Raw genomic sequence first — 20,259 nt, forward strand, 5'->3', positions numbered from 1 at the left:
GTGGTCATAACACAACCAGGGATGCCACAACTGGTCAACAGGCAATGGGCAGAATCGTCCAGATGCTCTATATTTGTGTTTTGTTTGGGGCTTCTAATGCCCCTCCTTGACAAACATTAGGAGCATTAGTCACTAGGGCCCCTATCCCTGGGAGTTCCCAGGACCCCAAAAAGGGTCATTCCCGCAGTGGTCTCAGAGCAGAAGGCAGCTTTCCAGAGAGCTCCAAGAATGTCCTAATGGGTGAGTCACTTTCATTCTTCCCTCCAGGGAAGCCAAGAAATGGAGCCCACGCTTCCAGAGGAGCGAGAGTTGAGACTGCCAACCAGCTCCTGTCCCCCTCAGCCAGGGCTTCCACGACTTCATTCTCTAGCAAAGGAATCCCAGACAAAGACCACTTTTTCCCTCCATGGATACATCACTTGAGGACTAAATTCAGACCTCCCTGGCCCATCACTGCCCATCCTTCTTAAAACATCTGCTCCAGAGGAAAAGCTTGCATACCCAACAGGATTTCCAGCAGTCAGAAAGACCCTGCTGAGGTCGACGAAAGCCCTTGAGGACACAGTCAGTGCAGAAAGGACCGAGGGGGCAGTGGCTCTCACCTGCAAAGGCCACGACGGGGCGCTCCCTCAGGGTGCATAGCTGCTGCTCACTGCTGGGCTCGCTGGATGCGTCCTGGGAGCTGGAGAGGTGTAACGCCAGCAGGGTGAGGCTGGGCAGCAACAGGGTAAAAGTTGGGGGTCCTGGGACCACCATGGCGGGCCCCTCCGCAGTCCTAGCTCCCGGAGGCAGGCTGGGGAGAAGACCTGCAATGCAACACTCAGTCTCACCAAGTGCTCCCGCTATCGAGGGCCACTTCTCACAATTACCTCGTGGTGGTCAGCGGCCCCACAGTGCTTTGGGTTTTTTTAAAATATAAATTCATATTTTATTTATGTTACTTGGAGTTTACTCTGCTCTAGTAATGCAAAGTTATAGATCATATCTTGAAAGCTAATTTTCCTTGTAATGGTATTGTGGACAAAACTGACAAATTACAGAGCCTTTGTTATTATGATACCAAATGGTTTAAAATTGGTTTTAAGGATAAAGGTGGTATCTTAGGGGTAAAGATGGATGTTTTAATAAATTGTGCTGAAACAACTGGGTAGCCATTTGTAAAAAGATAAAGTTGGATTCATAACTTTCCCTACACTAGGAAAAGTTTCAAATGAACAAAAGATTTAAATGTTAAGAATAAAACCACAAAAATACTAGAAGAAAATGTGGGCAAATCCTTTATACCTGGGAGTGGAAAACCATGACTCAAAATCTAGAACCCATAAAATGAAAGATTGACAAATTTGACTATATAAAAATTTCAAACTTCCACATTCTCCAACCCCCAAACAAAACATAATTGAAGCAAAATTAAAAGATAAATGACAAACTGGAAAAAATGTTTGCAATTCGTATCATAGATGATGAGCTAATATTCCCAATATAGGGAACTCCTATGAATCAAGAAGAAAAAGACCAATAATCCAATGAAAAATGGCTAAAGACTATAAATACAAACAGGGTTTAAAAATATGACGACTGGATTTCCACATGCAAAAGAATGAAGTTAGACCCCTACCTCATGCCATATACAAAAATGAACTCAAAATGGACCAAAAGCTTAAATTTAACAGCTAAAACTATGAAACTCTTAGAAGAAAACATAGGGATAAATTTTATGACCTTGGATTAGGCAGTGGTTTCTTAACTATGACACCAAAAGCACAAGCAAAATAAGTAAAAATAGATAAATTGGATTTCATCAAAATTTAAAACTGTTGTGTATAAAAAGACAATAATAATAAAATGAAAAGACAACCCACAGAACGGGAGAAAATATTTGCAAATCATGTATCTGATAAGGATCTAGCATCCAGAATATATAGTCTTGTATCTAGACTATATGAAGAACTCTTACAACTCAACAACAAAAAGACAAACAACCAAATTCAAAATGTGCAAAGGACTTGAATAGACATTTCTCCGAAAAAGATTATACAAGTGGCAAACAAGCACATAAAAAGATGTTCAACTTCATTATCATTAGGGACATGCATATCAAAACTGCAGTGAGGCACCTCATCATATCCATTAGGATGACTAAAATAAAAAAGATGGATAAGTGTTGGTAAGGATGTGGAGACACTGGAACCATCACACGCTGCTGTTGGGAATTTTAAAATGGTGCAGCCACTGTGGAAAACCGTTTGGCAGTTCCTCGGGAAGTTAAACATAGAATTACCATATGACCCAGCAATTCCATTCCCAGGTATACATTCCAAAAGAATTGAAAACAAGTGTTCAAACAAAAATCTGCATATGAATAGCAGCTCTATTCACAATAACCAATAACTTAAATGTCCATCAACCGACAATGGATAAACCAAAGTGGGACATCCATACAATGGAACATCATTTGGTCATAAAGAGGAATGAAGTACTGAAAACATCATGCTAAATGAAAGAAGCCAGACACAAAAGGCCACATATTGTATGATTCACTTTATATAAAATATCCAGAAGAAGCAAATCCATTGATAGAAAGCAGATTAGAGGTTGCCTGGGGCTGGTGGGTAGGAAAGAATGGGGAGTGACCAATGGAACAGAGTTTCCTTTTAAGGTGATGAAAATGTTCTGGAAGTAGATAATGGTGATGGTTGCACAACATTGTGGATTTATTAAATGCCAGTGAATTGTATAGTTTAAAATAGTTAAAATGGTGAATTTTGCATTTTGTGAATTTTACCACAATTTTAAAAAAGTATGAATGATGTTTATTCTCACTCATAGCAAGAGCAAAGAAAATTAAAACTTTCACTGATGTACCTCTTCTCACCTATCAGTTTAGCACAAATCCAAATTAGCTGACACACCCTTGGTGATGCTCTGGGGAAATGGGCACTCTGATGTATTGCAGGTGGGTGTGCAAAATGGTAGAACCCCACGTGGAGAGAAATCTGGCTATATCTAGCAAAATGACAGATGAATTTACCCTTTGACCTAGCAATCTAATTCCTGGGAGAACAGACCAGCACTTCTCAAAGTGTGGTCCACAGACCAGTGTTGATCCCCAAACTCTACCACTTCTGTGGTAAGTGTAGAAATTTGAGAGTAGATGTTTAAAAACTTTTACAGTAAGTTGACAGAGGAATTTTATCTCTATTGACTCAAATAATAAAATATTGGGGCTTGTATTTTGCATGTTTTTTTCCCCAATTCATTTCTCTAGTGATTCACTTGTATTGAATTTTACATAAGTATCCATCTGCAACACATTGTAAATTGAAAGGAAATAAAACAAACCTAATCCTCTGACACAGATAGCTGGGGCAGTAATAGGCTACGGAGGCACTTGCACTTGCACAAAGTGACTTATGGGCAAGATTATTTTCACTGGGGCACTTTTTGAAACGACTGCAGACAGAAAACAACCAAATACCCAGTAACAGGATTATTAAATAAACTATGGTCTAGCTTAGCAATGGATTGCTATGCAGTACAGAAAAGAATGAAGAATTTCTCTAAGTTTCGATATGGAGAGATCGCCAGGGTATATTAAATGATAAACCCAGATGGAGAACAATTTATACGGTATGCTACCTTTTGTGTAAAAAACAAGGCGGAAATAAGAATATGTATTTATATTTGCTTGTATTTGCATTAACATACACTGGGGAAATAAACCAAAGCTAATAAATTAAGGTTACCCATAAGCAGCAAAGTGGTGCTCGAGACTTCTCAATATATACCTTTCTATATTATTTTCATTTTGAATTCATTTTATTCAATAAATTTTTAAAACCCTTTAAAAAGCTAGTCTTCATTCACTAAAACTTCTCATGTGGTGCGGCCCAGTGGTTTCCTGGAGGCCTGACTTGGATCCTCTGAACTGCATGCCACCTCCCTTTTTCCAAGCCCTTCCAAGGCATCACCAAGACCTGTTGGCTCCAGACCCCTCACTGTTCCCCAGCCTGCTGGGCAACCTCCTTGGTGTCATTTTTCTCATCAGTAAACTAGATCAGGAATTCCAGGCCCAGGGTGGGGGCAAATCAGAACCACTTCCACTGGGGGTGGGAGCTAAGGGCTCCTGGGGTAACTTGCAGCTCTAAGACCCTTTGCTCCTAACCCTTCCTCTCTTTTCCCTTCCCATTGCCACTACCTTATTTCAGGTTCTGGAAAATTACAGTAAGATTCTTTTCTTCCTGCCTAGGTTTTCTCATATATGTGTAAAATGGGATAATACCAATCAATGAATTGCTGTGAGGCTTTAGGAAATAACCAAGTGAGGTAAATGGCCCCTGCACCCAGTAGACCACTCCTTCTCCCCAACCTCACACCATCCTGTGCCCCGCCAGGAATTAGTCTCCCAGAGTACCTCTATGATCCTCTCAAACTCAGGCTCAAACAGGTACATTCTCTGCCCCTCCCTTTTAGCGGAGACCCTCCACGAGAGTTTTGGTCCAAACGTCCACCCTGGAGCTATTTCTCATACTGTCATTCATGGTGAGTTTTACCTCAGCACTAAGCTGAGTTCTTCCCTGCATGGAGGCTTGGTCTTCTGACAGGACCACTGTCTCTTTTTCCTGGCATGGACTCCCAGCCTCTTAAACAGGGCCACAGAGGCAGGGGAGAGAGGGAAAATCAGCGGCAGGGCCAACTCTCTGGAGCTGGACACCCGAGTTCAAACCCCAGGTCTGTTCCTAACTAGCTGTGTGACTCTAGGAAAAGTACTCAACCTCTCTGTACCTTAGTTTTTCTATCTGCCTAATTGAGAATGATAATAACAATATCAACTTCCTCAGAAAATTGTGAGGATTAAATCAATTAATACAGTTAAAAGAACTAGAATAGTGTGCCTGGCAGACAGAAAGTGTTCAATTAATGTGAGCTATTCTAGTGCCCTAGGGGAAAGGGGGCAGGAACTGGGGAATTTTCCTTTTGCCCTTCTTCGCTTGTGCTTATGTCTCCTATTTGTCCTTCCAGATCCCTTCTCCATCCTTCTCCCTGTTCTGTGCCCTGGAGGCTCATGTGTATGGCCACACAGACTGTTTCCCTTCCTTCTGTTTGGATTTGGCCAATGGGAGGCCCTAGCAGAAGATGGGAGGGAGGCAGGCAGCAGCAGCCGAGTGGCGGGCTGCATCATTGGACAGAAGGGCATATCTCTTGTCATGTGGCTCTTTCTGCCTCCAGGTTTCAGAACTCGCTGCCCACCCCCTTCAGGCCCAGAGGTGGTATTGCCCACTCTGTTACCAGCCCTGGGGTACTGCACTAGGCACTAGCCCATATGGTTCTCAAACCCCCTTCCCACACCTTTGTAAACAATTCCTTTATTAAACTGTCCTCACATTTCCCAGTTTGAGTGTACCATCTGTTTCCTATGGGGACCCTGACTAATATAACACCTAATTAGTGATATTCAATGCATGTGCAAATATCATCTTTTTAGACCTTAGCTGGAGCTTCTCCCATCAGCACCTAAGGCATCAAAGGGGGCAATAAAATGATCCTCCCCTCCTTGCTCCCAAACCTCCCCCTGTTCCCAGGTGCCCTTCCCAGGCCTCCTGCCTCCCCCAGACCTGACCACCACCCCAGACACCCCTCGAGGCTTGGCCAGATCGTGCACTTCAGGGCCCTGAATTCAGCACATCCTGGGCTCCCTCCCCTCCCCTGAGGCCTCAGGACCTGCAGTACCTGAGTCCTGCTGTGGAAGTTCCACTCTCACGGTTTTCATGAAAACAGGTCCTCCAAGGCCCCCTGAATCAATAACTGCTGGATGACTATCACCTGACCAGCCAGTGCAGGTAGCCATGCAAATTTCAGCAGAACAGGGGGTGGTGCAGTGGTCGAGCCCCACATCACTGAGAGGGTTATAGCTCTAACTTTTTGAGCAGAGTGAGTTCTAGACATTTGGGGCAGGGGGGTCTTCCCAAATCCCAGAATGAGCTCTTGAAGAGAAGGGAAGGGGGAACGGGATGTGATCTGGGTGGGGAAAGGGGGAAGGCAGGCCCTGGATCCTGGATCCCCTAGATTCGGTTACCTTCCCTCCAGGAGAGGGAGGAGCGGGGGAGGGACAGCCAGGACAGCAGATGGACATGCACGCAGCACACAGAGCAGAGCGCCACACAGAGCCAGAGGGACTGAGCCCCAGCGAGCTGAGCACCAGTCAGGGAGGTGGCAGGAGGGGCCTTTATTCAGACCCAGGTTCCCGTTCTTGGGGTTGCAAGGATGGGCCAAGGCGCCGATGGCGGGGACCCCACAGGGGCTCCTGCTTAGGCCTGTTTTGCCATCATTGTCAGGTCCTCCCTTGGCAACCAGAGCCTATAGGCCCTAAAAGGGAAGCGAAGAAGGGATAGAAGGAGCAGGGCGGGCCAGGGAATGGGGCTGGAGTGGGGTGGGGGTGGTGCTGACAGGCAGAGCTCAGGGAGCCAGTGTAGGTAGCCTTGCAAATTTCAGCAGAACAGGGGGTGCTGCAGTGGTCAAGCTCTGCATCACTGAGAGCATTATAGCTCTAACTTTTTGAGCAGAGTGAGTTCCAGACATTTGGGGCAGGGAGGGTCTTCCCAAATCCAACACTTCCATGTCTTCGGAAACCATTTTTCCTCATCCCCAGGTGGAAGGATTAGCCCCCAGCAGCCACGCGATCCCCACCCACCATAGCTGCTTGGCTAGGGGTAGACACGTGACCAAAACAGACCAAGACGCTTTCCCATGGCACCTTGGGTGTGTGGCACGCAAGGTCAAGCCAGTCTCTGTAAAGGAACCTGTAGCATGAAATGTCGGCCCTGGAGGGTGGCCATCTTCCCCCTGCCATGTGGGTGGAGGAGAGGGGCCGAGCCCATCTGGAGACAGAGACCAGAAGACAGAGAGCAAAGATGGGCAGGGACATGGACAGCCTTCCAGTCACCAATTCCAGCCCTTTTTCTGAGGTCTGACTGCATTAGCCACCCCCTCCCAGATCCTTGTAATAAAATTTCCCCTTTTATAGCTTCAGCCAGTTGGCATTGTTAGACCACTACTTGCCTGCTTGGAGTCCATTCTCGCCTTCCCCTTTCTAGCAATGATGCCTCTGTATCATTGGGGTGGGGGAAGGGTGACGTGTGCTGCTCAAAACCTTTCCTAGACTTCCTTGCAGGGGCGGCCAGTGAGATGCACGCAGGAGTGGTCAGAAGGGGCTTGCAGGGAAGTGCTCTAAGAGGGCTCTCCTTCTTCCTGCCTGGTACAGACTGGATGGCCGGGCGGGGTTACATTAGCCACCTGCAGCCACTGAAGTGACCTTTAGTCACTTGCTAAGGATGGTGGTGCAGAGACGGGTGGAACCTGGGATGTGATGCCAGACAGAATCATCTCTGGACCCGACCTCCAGACTTCTTTCATGTCTGACCTCAGGCCAGTTAATTCACATTTGTGTGACTATTTCTGCTTGTCTAAAAGATAGGGAGAATAAAAACACCTATCTCATTGATTGTTACAATGATTAAATACATTTTTATGTATAATGGGATAATAACAGCTCCTGCTACAAAGTAAACACTGTGTAAGCGTTGGCTATCATTACGGAATTTATTATTATAATTAGAGTATAATAATACTCTTAATTTATTTAAATCTTTTTTCAGGCTTCAGTTATCATTAGCCCAACACCATTCCTATCCCATATAGTTTTGTTTCTCTTACAACCAAATACTCCTAAGACAAACATCTATTCCTGATATGTTTGTCTGATCTGATGTTAAAACAATGGCAGAATTTTTCCATCTGCAGTGTGCAGGCCATCTGATTTTCCTGAGAAAGTATGATACCATGGAAAGCCCTGAGCTTGGGAGGCTGCCATTCCTGGATCCAAATCTTGGTTTCATCACCTATAAAATAGGTTAATACTTCCTTGCCTTAGAGAGAATGCTTTAAAAGCACCCAAAACTTAGTCTGGCACATTGTAGGTCCTTTATGAAGCCCACTAGTGTATGTTTATTGGAATACATCAAACATTCATTCAACTGTTTACCTAAGTGTCTGTTCTGGATTCATCCATTCATTCATTTTTACAATATTTTACTGATTATTTACTGAATACCTACTGTGCACCAGGCCCTGTATAGATGGGAGAAATGGGTGGGGGGAGGCCAAGATGACAAAAGCACGGTCCCTGCCTACAAGGAGCTTACAGCCTAATAAGTGGAGAGGAGTCAGGTCCCCAAGGAGCCACATAACACAAAGCAGAGGCAGCGGCCGGGAGGCTGGGGTCTGCATGGGGAGCAGTGCACAGAAAGCCTGTGCTTCAGCTTGTCTTGGTGCCACTCGTCCCTGGCCCTGCTGTGTGGGGCATGGGAGAGCCGTGGCAGGGTGCTCTGCGGGTGGGGGAAGTGCGGCACAGCACCAGCTGACTCCTGCTATTTTGGGAAACCCTCAGTGACACGGAAAGCATTTTTCCAAAGCATCGGCCAGAGCTTCTACTGCCTTCTCTCATGCCGCTGCCCCAATTCCCTTGGGGTCCTCAAGATGGGGGTCACTCTAATGGTGCGTGGAGGCATGTGAATGTATGTGCATGTATGTGAGCATGCCCACCCACACAGGCACCCCCTTGAGGCCCCTTGCCTTCTATGGGACTTCTCCAGGGCTCATTTTCCCAGCACAGATGGCAGCAGGAGGAGACACTAGGAGTAGTCGAAAGCGTGGGGGTGGATGGAATCACTGAGCAATAGTGAAGGACGGCAAGGGAAGGGCACAGGGCAGGGCAGAGCTGTTGGAAGGCCCCGGTTAGAGAGGGGCCACATCGGCTTGCTGCCCTTCACTCTGGGGCAAGGGATGAGGAGACCCAGTGGTGGAGAATGAGTGCCTAAGAGCTGAACCCCCCCAACAGAGCCCACCCTGGCCCCCCAAAAGGCTCCCCCTGCACAACTGTGCCCTACCCTGCTTGCCAGGGAGCCAAATGTCCCAGGGCACCCTACGGTGGGTAGAAGCTGAGTTGCTGCCCTGAGAACTATCAATTCCATTCAGCAAAGGGGATGAATAAATAAGGGGGTCCTAGTTCTCCTGAGTTGGCAAAGCTGCAAAGGTGACTGAAGCAGCATGCATAGATCAACAGGAAGCAGATTGTGAGGGTGTCTTAAGAGAGGCACAGATGCCCTGGGAAAGCGGAAGCAAGAAGAATGCCAGTGGGGTAGGGGTCGAGGAAGGCCGCATGGAGAAGGCAGAACTCAACTAGAACTTTGAAAGAGAGAAGGGTTGAACTTCCCTGGCACTCAGTGGGGCCAAGAGCATTCCAGACTGGGGGGATGGCCCTCGCAAAGACTTGGCCTTGGACCTTGCTCAGATAATGCAGAGAGGCTAGAGGAACGGGCTGCGGGAGAAGGGTCTGGAAAGGAAGACTAAGGCCAAATCATATTGCAACTTGAGCACAAATCTAAAGCATCGGGATTTGTTTTCCTGCAGAAAAGGAGGGTGCATTGATTGTTTGGGGCAGTGCACGGATGTGGTTGGAGCTGTGTTTTGGGAAGTTAGGTGGCTGCAGTCAGTGGATGGATGGATTTGAGTGGGATACCCATCCACAGGGCATCGCAGTAAGAAATGGAAGCAGGTGCCCCTTCCTGCAAGGAACCCGGCCCCTCGCCATGGAGAACAACTAGGTCTCAGCCCCTACATGTCCCCGTGGCTGGGCACCCTTGTGGAGGGCACACGGGCCCAATCGCATGGGGCAGCCCTGGATAGAAGCAGGGGAGAGTGGAGGACTCTTAGGGGGTCATGGGGTTCATAGACAGGTTGAGCAGAGACCACCCAAATTACTGCTGATGGGGGTGGGGACCCTCTCCAGAGCCTCCAGGGACCTTTTCACTTTTGATTGAAAATTTTGGTGTAACCAAAAAGGAAAAAGACAATTATGACCTTAAAAAATGAGGGTTTGAATTAAAATGCAGCATTTTGAGAATGCACAGGTCACTGTGCTAAGTTCTTTCCCTGCAAGATTTCATGGCAACCTCACAAAAAAAGCTGTGAGATGCCCACGTTATCATTCTCAGCTTACAGGGAGGAAACTTAGGCTAATGAGGCTTAGGAACTTGCCCAATCTCCCAGCGCCAGTTAATAATGGGGTCAGGGTTTGAACCCAAGACTGTCAGCTACAAAAGGCTGAACTCTGGACCACTCACTACAAACACCATCCTCTCCCGAGGAAAAGCTGGTGGCCTCTTGTTGGCACTTTCCATGGTTCCATGCACTCTCCAAGCAGTTTAATTTGGTTTCCTGAGTTGGCTTCCTTACCGGGGAGAGCGCTTTCTGGCTATAAATTATTAAGCTGACTTCCCGCTGCAAATCAGTCTCCTGTGAGTTTGGGCTGTTTTGAGCGGCTCTGGAGAAACAAATTCCAGAGGTTCCAGATGGACAGGGCAGAGCCTGGAGCCTACTGTGCTGACAGCCACCTGGCAGGGCCCTCACCCTCCCCAGCCCAGGTCGGAGAGCGGGGCCAGGGTGCATGGGAGAGAAGGAGCTGCTTCCTGCCGTCCCCACCTCGAGCTCAGACCCCTGAGGGCCTTCGGGGAGCTAGGGCTCCCCACCTCACCCCCCACCTCCTCCATTCAAAGTCTTCCCTTGGCTGACTGCCTGGGAAGGGGGGGTGGGGTGAAGAAAAGGAAAGGAAATAAGGGGAAACCCAGAGCAGGAAAGAACGTGTTCTGTCTAAGGTTTGGTGCAGGGAAAGGCAGGGAGGGTGGCACCCCCTCACCCCTCTTCACCTCCCCACCCCATACCCTGAAGGGAATGGCCTGTCCCAGCTGTGGGCTTCTCCGAGGAGGCTGTGATGGCATCTTCCCTCCCACCCATCACTCACCACTTGGGGGGCAAAGCTTAGCCAAGCTCTGCACAAAGATAAGATTGAAATGCAGATTCCTTCCCCATTGCTCTGAATAGAACAGATTGGACACGGATTTTCCTCTTTCTTCCCATTTAGACCATCTGGATGACAGGGTCTGAGAGGGAAGGTTGGGACCAGGTGGGGGAGGGGGCAGAGGCTCAGAGAGCTTTCCCAGCACTTTTCAGCTCAGGAACCTGGGGGTGAAGGTGTGGGGATATCTCCCTCAACCCCTCTTTCCTAGGAGCAAGTTCATTCCCTGCCTTTGCATTTGGCTTGCCCGGTTGGCCTGGTTGGGTTCTTGTCTCCCCCATCTATTCCCAGAAATCCCCAAACTGTGCATTGTTCCCATTAGTCCTTCCCACAGTCCCAAACGCATTCCTTGTGGTAGATTGAATCATGTCTCCCATAAAGACATGCAAACCCCAACCCCTGGACCTGAAGCTGTGAAGTCATTTGTAAAAGGGACCTTCCTAGATTAAGAAGACGCCAAATTGAAGCAGGGTGGATGTTAATCCTGTGTGACTGGAGTCCTTAGAAGCAAAGAAAATTTGGATTTGGTAGTAGAACCATAGAAATGAGGAGACAAGGGGACAGATGGCCATGTGACAGAAGCAGGGACTGATTTACAGGTTGCCGGCAAGCCACCACCTGGGTGACACAGACTTCCTCTGATGCCTGGCCTGCTGAAACTGTGGTTTTGGCCTTCCTGCCTTCCATACTGTGAGACAATAAATCCCTGTTGTTCAAGCCAACCAGTCTATAGTATTTGTTATAACAGCCCTGGCAAACTAAGACATCCCTCCAACCGCAATTAAACCCAAGGGGAAGATAATAAGGAAAAATGTGATCATAGACATTTTAACAAGAAGGGCTCTTAAAGATCACTGGTTCAATCCTGTATTTTACAGATGAAGAAACTGAGGCTTTGGGGAAGAGAATCTAGTTGAAGATTGGGCAGGGAGCTAGTGCAGAACCGAGATCAACAACGATACTATCGTGTATCAGGCAGTGTCTATGCTCTTTATAGTGCCATTTAATGCATGCTGGACTCTGTGAGGCAGGTACTATTATCATCCCCATTTCACAGAAAGAGAATCCAAGTCACAAACAGGTTAAGTAACTCACTTAACACCAAACGGCTAGAAGCCAGATCTAACTCAGGTAGTCCAGCTCCAAATCCCGGGACCTTGTGGGTCTCAGCGTACCACACAGGGCTCAGCCGTTTAGAAAACAGTGTTAGATGACAGCCTTGTGAGCAGAGCCCAGGCCTCCAGGCCTTCTCACCAGGGCCCAGTCCATTCCAGCCATCTTTTCTTTGCAATGTAGTCCCACAACCATTCTGTATTTGTGATCATGGAGACTGGGCTTCCTCTCTATAAAGAGTATGTTAACACAACGTAAGAGGTGAAAGCAAGACATAAAGGGACTGTTTTCATCACTTGGGAAAACTATTATGCATGTCATGATGATGACAGCATCTTTGCAGCAGACAGGCGTGTGGAAGTAGAGTGGACAAACGCATGGAGAGGACCCTGCCTTAGAAGAGACAGCTGTGGGTTAGAACCAGGCTCTGCCAGGTTGTTCGGCAAGCAAGTCATTCCTCCTTTTAAGCCTGTGTTTTCTTCATTTTTAAAATGACTGTGATATCTGTCCCATAGAGTTGCTGTGAGGCTTAAATGAAATAAAGTTTATAACATGTTTGGCTCATGCCTGGCACCGATTCGTATTATGAACGGTGGTGATTGCATTAAGGTGGTAAGATGAGGGGTAGGATTTTTTTTTTCTGTTTCCCAAACATTCTGTAATATTACACTGTGTTTGCAAGGCAAAAGAAAACAGAGGAGAGTTGGTTACTTTAACTGCTAGAATTAAATGCAAAGGATGCTGCCAAACACAAATCAAGCTTATCTATTTCATTAGAGCAGCCTCCTTTCTCTCTTCCCTCTGGGCAGGCTCTCTCCAAGGAAACAATTTGCTATCAGATATTTCGTTGATTTTTAAAATGAAAATGGCATTTTTAAAACATGGCTACAGCTGAAAGACAGACAGCAAATCATGCTAAAGGCCTGGGCTTTCTCAGGTTTCCAATCATAGGTTCACTTGCTCACTGTCAACCTTCGGGGGGGAAGGTCCTTTTCTATTCGGTCTCCCGTTGGGTTCCCTCAACACCCAGAGGGCTAGTCCTCCTGTAATTCAAAGAGCTCCTCAATCACATCCCCAGTCCTGCTGTGTTCTGGACCGTAGGACCACAGGCCCCAGGAGGTGTGCTGTGGACCCTCAAAAACAACAGGGCCTTGTTTCCACTCTGCCCCTAGCCTGGCACCCACTGCAGCCCCTCAGGACACACCCCTGACCGGTGAGCTAAGTGAGCCCCCCACTCTCTGTCTGCACCCTTTAGGTGGCTCAGGGACAATGGGGGGTGGGGGTGGGGGACCAGCCGGGGACTAGCTGAAACCACTCAGTGAAGAGGGATGATTTCCAGTGAGTCCATAGAGACCTGATGAACTAACGAGGCAGAAGAGATAGGTACAGAGCTCAACTCCCCAATGGAGGCCCACTGTACTAGTTTCCTATTGTTACTGTAATAAATTACCACGAACTTAGTGGCTTAAAACAGCAGAGATTCATAATCACCTTGTTCTGTAGGTGAGAAATCCAGCACAGAGCTCAATGAGCTAAAATCAAGGCATTGCCAGGGCTGCATTCTTTTCTGGAGACTCTGGGGCAGAAACTGTTTGCTTGCATTTTCCAACTTCTAGAGGCCACATACATGCCATCTTTAATAAAAGCTACCAATATTGCATCCCTTTATTCTTTCACAGTGCAGCTCCCTCTGACCACAGGTGGGAAGGGGTCTCTACTTTTAAAGACCCACATGATTCCATTGGCCCATCTGGATAACACAGGATACTCTTCTCACCTCAAGGTTCTTAATTTAATCACATCTGCAAAATCCCTTTTGCCATGTGAGGTACATATTTGCAGGTTCCGGGCATTAGGACACAGACACCTTTGGGGACCATTATTCTCCCACCACACCTGCCACATGTACTCCCACCCAGTTGTTCACGTGACAAACACGTTTCTGGCATCTGGAGACCCATTCGTGCCTGAATTCCTGAAGAAGGAGGAGTTGCCCTTAAGTTGGTCCCCAGTAAGTTGGGGTCACATAGTCTCGGGAGGGAAAAGAGGTGGCTGCTGAGGGAATGTCATGGAGCGTGGATGTGAGAGCCCCAGGCGGGTGGGAAGAGAGGACCAGAGATGCGATGACAGGCTCTGGGAAGGGTCACGGGAGCTGTTCCACAGAAAGGGAATGGCCACAAAATGCAAAGAGGAAATTGTTGGAAGACCTGATAGGTGAACCACGCTTCAAACAAAAAGAAATCCATGATCCCTGGTGCAAAAGAGTGATTATTCACTTCCCAGAAGGATTTTCCAAAGCCTTCTTCAAGTAATGACTTCCACTGGGTTCTTAAAATAGGATTTACACCCAGATTTTCAGTAACACATAAAGGGATGCTTATAAATCTATCGAAATGAAGTGAGACCAGCAACATCTGCCACCTTCTGTGCTGGTGGTGCCACAGGGAGGAGGAAGGAGCCACTGAGGTGGGGGGGGGGGGGCTGGAGGGGCTCAGGCTCCATCAGGGCCCCTTGTGAAAGTCCAGATACCCGGGAGGATTGTAGAACCAGTGACAGAAACGGGGAAGAGGGAAAGGGCAGGTTAAGGGAGATAATACCAGGGAGATTCTACCAAGATTAGTCTTCATGGCAACCTTATCCCTGGCTCACAGATCTAGAAATTCAGACTAGAGAGGGAGGGGAAAGCCACAAGGCAAGCAGTGCTCTGGAGCTGCCCCAGGGCTTTCTGCCTACAAAGCTCTGTCCCTCGGCCTCTCCACAGACAGGAGGGATGCCAGGGTGGCAATGAGTCGTGCGTCTGTGCCAGTAAGAGAAGCTGTATCCCTCTTAATTGCACACAGAGGTCTTGAACCCACAGCTCTCAAGGCCATGGCTTACCTAGCAGGGTATTTCACGAGGGACACTGCAACTCTTTCAATTAGGTACAAAGACTTTCATTCTAAAATGAAAGCGAAGACTTCAAACGGCCTGAAAGAGGTAAAATGCCTTGATGTAAACAGTTGATTTCTCATCTCTGATAGGACCCGGAGGGAGACAGAGAGAACGCGAGGGCACCAGAAGGAACAAGGACTTCAGCCACCCTCAATTCCGATGGCCACATGGCTTTCTCAAAATACCCCTTAGGCTTCAAAACAGGTACTATGGAGGCAGGTGCCATAAAAATATTGGCCCCTAAATCTATTTCTCTGTCATTGCACTGTGCAGACTCCTTCCAATCACTCATCTTGGTTGGCCCTAAATTTCCGTTCTGGCTCTTCCTCCCAAATATGTGGTTCCCCATGGTTCTGTTCTCAGTTCCCTCCTCTCTGACTACGAGCACTGCCAGTGGTCTTAGTCCTGATCCCCTACCCCCACCCTCCCTCCCTGCTCTGCCAGTTCCCAGATCTCCAGCCCCTCTCTTCTGAACTGCAGACCACACAGCCATCTCCATCTCAATGTCGCCCAGGCATCCCTACTACAGCCCATCCCTGAATGAATGTCATCACTTTCCTTCAACCTTCTCCTCCCATGTTCCCCATCCCTGTTGCTGGTACTACAATCCTCCCAGCATCCTGACTCACATCTCAGCTTTCTCTAGGAATTCCCTCTCTCTCACTTTTCACATCCAATCTATTGTCAAGTCCTGGCGCTGTGCCTTTACAGTAGATCCCTCACCTAGGTGTCTTTAGAGCTGGTAGGTGACAGATGAGCTAAGTGGATGGGGAGGGGACAGAGACTGACGGGAGAACACACACCCCTTCTGGACAGCGCAGCTGCTCCTCAGCTCCCCTCATCTCCAGCTGACTGCTGCCTTGTGAGGATGTGGGCCCAGAGCTGCCTGTTTTTAAGGAAAAACTATACATTTGGATCTATGTGAAATTCCCTTATTTTTGAATATTGGCAATTACTTCCACATTTAGAAATCCTAATGTGCGCCAAACAAAGCATGTCTGCTGTGACCTGTAGGCTTCAGGCTCTCTCCCCCATCCATTCTCTCCGTTCCCATTGCCAATATGCCAGTATGTCCAGGCCTCCATCCTGGAGGAAGGAGCTGCCTCCTCGTGGATCTCCCTGGTCTGCTTTCTCCTTCTCTCCTCAGCTGCTCTCAGGCCCCACTGAAGAAATGTCGAGCTCTTCAGCCTTATATTCAAGGCCCTCAGGAAGGAAAGAGAATGGTGAGGGGAAGGAGACAGAGAAAAGGAGACTGATGCCACACAGGGTGACAGAGTCATTAGTTAACAGAGTTAAATATCTGGTGTTTAATTAACACCCTCCTCTCTCATTTTCCTCCCATTTCCCTTTCCCAGAGGGACTACATGGTAGGTGAAACCGAAGCAGAAACCAGGAGAGCAGACACGTGACATGAGATGGAGGTCCCTGCTAGAGTCTGGGGAAGGAGAGGGGTCTGATTATTGTCCCCATGTGCTGAAGGGTGAGTGGACAGGAGCCTCTGAGCTACCGCAGCTCTGTAGCCTCTGAAGACAGGCTGATGTCTCAGCAGGAGGGACTCAGATTGGACCAGAAGTTTCTCAGGCCAGAGTTGGAGGAGAAGTTCAGAGTCTGGCATTGGTACAAGGAAGTCTGTGACTGTCCTCGTGGCTAACCCCATTGGCTGCTCCCTAAAGAGGCCCCCATCGTTCTTGGTAACAAACCCTCATGTTGTACAAAATGGCAATGAGCCTATGGTGAGAAGCAAGCAGAAGTCTGCTACAGACTCAGAAGGCTTTTGCTTTCCTTATAAGAGCCACTGTTTCATATATGGGAATAATAATATTAGCTGTCTCATCGTGTCATTTTGAGAATCAAATCTGGTGGCACCAACCCCTTCCCTCCCCCCACCTTCCTGCCTGGCATACGCGTGGTAGCTTAAGCGACAGCAGCCATTTTTAAACTATGAGACAAGAGGCATGAGAGAAAAGCCAAGAGGATAACAGAAATACTTAACCTGATGCTTTTAGTCAGTGAGCAAAGACCAGCAGCTACTGACACTTCTAAGCCTCCTGATTAAATAAATCCCAAGTTTTAAAGTTACTGTCAAAGGTGTTCTCTGTTACTTGCAGCCAAAAGCACTCCTAAGGGATATACACCCTCCCCTAAAATCTCAGCAGAAACTCCTTTCTCTGGAGATAGGGAAATAACTAATGGACCACTTGTTTCCTGGAAGTTGATTCTTTGAGTCCCTCAGGTGCCACTCAGAGGATTTCCCAGCCAGGATTGCCCAGGACCTGTGATTAGGGACAGGAAAGCTGGTGGCAGTGTGGGCCAGCGTGGGCTGAACTGATGGTGTGCTCCAAGGAAAGCCCTCTCCTCTCTGTCTCTTCAGTATGAAGCATAGAGCCAGCCGGGCACTGGGAGCACAGCAGACAGGTGTTTGTATGAACAGCTCCATGAATGGATGGATGAAGCACACATTCTCTTCTAGGCACAGGTGTCCCAGTGACAACCAGCTGGCAAGGAGGGACTCTAGTAGCTAGATTGTAGCTGATTCAAGACCCAACCTTCTCAGAAGGCCAGCCTAGAACACCCCTCCCCTTCAGGTCTCCTCACCCCCTTTCTGGTTCCTAGGTGCCCATCTTCCCTCTCATTTGGCCCTTAATCAAATCACCCCGTTTCTTACATATCTGGTCTCTGGCTAAGCTGTAAACCCCTCGAGGCAGACACCATAATCCTTTTCAAGCCTCCTCCTCTCCCCCCCCTGCCTACCACAATGTCTTGAACACTGAAGACATTTGATAAATATTTTCATTTAAGGTTGATGCTTTGAATGGGGTACTGAGAGGTTGACAATTTAGAGTAGCTCAGAAAAGAGTTCCCCTAAAAAAAGCAGTTCCCATATGTCTGTAGTACTGCCTGAAATTTGACCATTAGGCATTGACTACTTTAGCCAGCTGAGTCACCTTAGGTAAAACACTTAACCACTCTGAGCCACAGTTTCATAATGGGAATAATAATAATACCTGTTTTACAGTGCTATTGTGAGAATCAAATCAGCAGAAAAGTTCACTATAAAAATGTTTGTTATAATAAGCCTTTAAATGTGATTAGTCTTGGGAATTATCCTGGTAATCATTCACTTCTGAGTGCAGTTTTGTAGACCTCAGGGTGGGGAAGGACCTTAGATCTCCCCCTCTCCAACCACCCCGCAAATGACCTCAATGCCATCTTCAGAAGCACTTGAGGAATATATTGAATTTAGTTAACGCAGAGTTTCATAGAAGAGAAAGAAGAGAAAGAGGAGAGAATAAATTTGGGGGTGGAACAGCCCCGTAGCAGATGCTGTTTGTGCCCCGTTGCTGGGCTGGTGCACCCACCCCCAGCTGCTGCGAGTGGAGGCTTTTAGTGGCTCACACCTGCGGCCAACTCCAGAGCCCGGGCTTATCCCAGGGCAGTCTCCTCACCCAGGTAAGCCTCATCCCCACTCCATAGTTAGTGGTCAGCCACTGACTGATGCTGGAGTATAAAAGCCCTGCTCCTTTGTCTCAAGGTGTACCAAATTCTTGGTGTGATTCACGCTCCAGAGCTCCCCATGGTATCGGGCTGAAGCTAGACGTCCCCTGATCCGGCATCCTTGCCCGGCTTCCTCCTCTGCCTTGTTCTGCTTCCCTCACTCACTCATGGGTTCCTCACGAGGGGACTCCCCAGTCAGTTACAGGAATCCCAGCCTCCTGCTCTGCTTCTAGGGAACCTGACTTAGACAAGCCCCGAGGGGGGCCTTTGCAGAGGAAGACTGAGAAGGAAGTAGGGGAAGAAGGGGGCTTGTGTCCGAGGCCAAACTCTGCACCCTTGTAATTCAGCCCAGGGCTCTGCCCCCTCGCCGGCCAGTATGCAAGAGACAATGCAGACCAGGGCCCAGGTCCTCAAGGGCAGAAGCCTGGACCAGAGCTGGTGTCTGCCCCTTCATCCTCCCGGCTCTCCTGGCCTCCCCCACCCCTTGTTTCTCTCCAAGAAAATGCGTAAATCCTCTCCAAGGCCCTAAAACATTTTCCTGGAAAGCTGTAAATCCAAAAATCAATTGGTCTCCATGTCACCAGCTTACAAGAGTTGGTGGCCCTCTCCTCACCCTCCCCCAGAACATCTAGGCGCACAGACGCACAGTTTTATGTGGCAAGGGCCTTGGGAAATGTGACGCTCCTTTTACAGTTTAATTTGGACTATATTCTGTATCGCAGCCTCTCCCCTCTCATTATAATTGTGATAATTATGGCCTGTTTTATTCTCCTCTAAACTATTTCCATAGCTGGGCAGTCAGAAATGGGAGCTGCATGGAGGCTCTCCCTGGCCCCAGGCCCCTCTCTCAGGGCTGGTCACCCCAGAGGCAATAGACTGGAGTCAGGGGCGATGGTGGTCCTGGGGGAGACCCTGCCAGGTCTGCTGGTGAAAACGCCTAGTTTCTGTCCTCTCATAATTATAATGACATCTAAGCTTTATTGTGTTCTCTGCTCTGTGACAGACCCTATGCTAATTGCTTTACAAACACTACCTAATTTTATCCTCAGCATATACCCATAACGCAGGCATCATCCCCTTCTTTATACATGAGAATACTGAGGCTTAGAAAGGTTGGGTGGTTTGCTCAGGGTCACACAGTAAGTAGCAGAGGCAGGATCTGACCTCAGGGCTGATGCCAGAGCCGGTGCCCTTAGCCAGCCTGTTTCCCACCTCCTTCCAGAGCTGCTGCCGAGATGGGCTCACCTAGATAGGAAGACAAGGGAGCTTGGTGATCGCTCCAGACTGCAGGATACAGAGAAAGGACATTGCCCACACCTCCACCTCATGTCCCATATCCAAGGCTGAGTCCAGGTCCATTCTTCTCCGACCACCCAGAGCTTCCACTCTCTAAACCATCCCACCTGGGTTCTGGATCTCTTTTCCTCACCTCTCCTGGTCAGCATGCCTGCTTCTGATCAGAACCTTGGATCACAATTCTCCACCCCAGCCGCATCAATGAGAGCTCCCAGTTCTGCTCCCATCCTGCTTTACTCCGCAACATCAGCTCTTGGGTCCTCCCAGCCTTCCTGGAGTCCACAGGTATTTATATTTCTAGGGTAAGTGAGCTGCTCACTGCTGTGGGACCTGGAGTCACTGGCTCCTTCTGCTTCTCGATGTCAGCAGCCACGGAGAAAGTCACAGCTCATCAGCTGTGCCAACGGCGGGGGTGGCAGAAAGCAGCGAGGCAGATAATCCAAGGTGGTGGGGAATGTAGAAATCATCTCTATTTGGCTGTGGAAGGTATTTTTGGACTTACAGTTGAATGT

The 20,259-nt window shown here is 48.2% G+C and overlaps 1 protein-coding gene across 3 annotated transcripts in view; it reads right to left on the reverse strand.

The window, feature by feature from the left end:
• SEMA5B (semaphorin 5B) overlaps nucleotides 1-19,961 on the reverse strand; it is a 56,164-nt gene extending 36,203 nt beyond the window's left edge. For all 3 annotated transcript variants that reach the window (XM_037840624.1, XM_037840691.1, XM_037840542.1), the window contains exons 1-2: nucleotides 19,881-19,961; nucleotides 603-806 (exon numbers count right to left, since the gene is read on the reverse strand). In XM_037840624.1, the coding sequence (XP_037696552.1) occupies nucleotides 603-806; nucleotides 19,881-19,896 (220 nt within the window). In that variant the 5' untranslated portion in view covers nucleotides 19,897-19,961. The remainder of the gene's footprint in view (nucleotides 1-602; nucleotides 807-19,880) is intronic.
• Between the last annotated feature and the right edge of the window lie 298 nt (nucleotides 19,962-20,259).

This window comes from Choloepus didactylus, chromosome 1, assembly GCF_015220235.1.
Source record: "Choloepus didactylus isolate mChoDid1 chromosome 1, mChoDid1.pri, whole genome shotgun sequence".
NCBI lineage: Eukaryota > Metazoa > Chordata > Mammalia > Pilosa > Megalonychidae > Choloepus > Choloepus didactylus.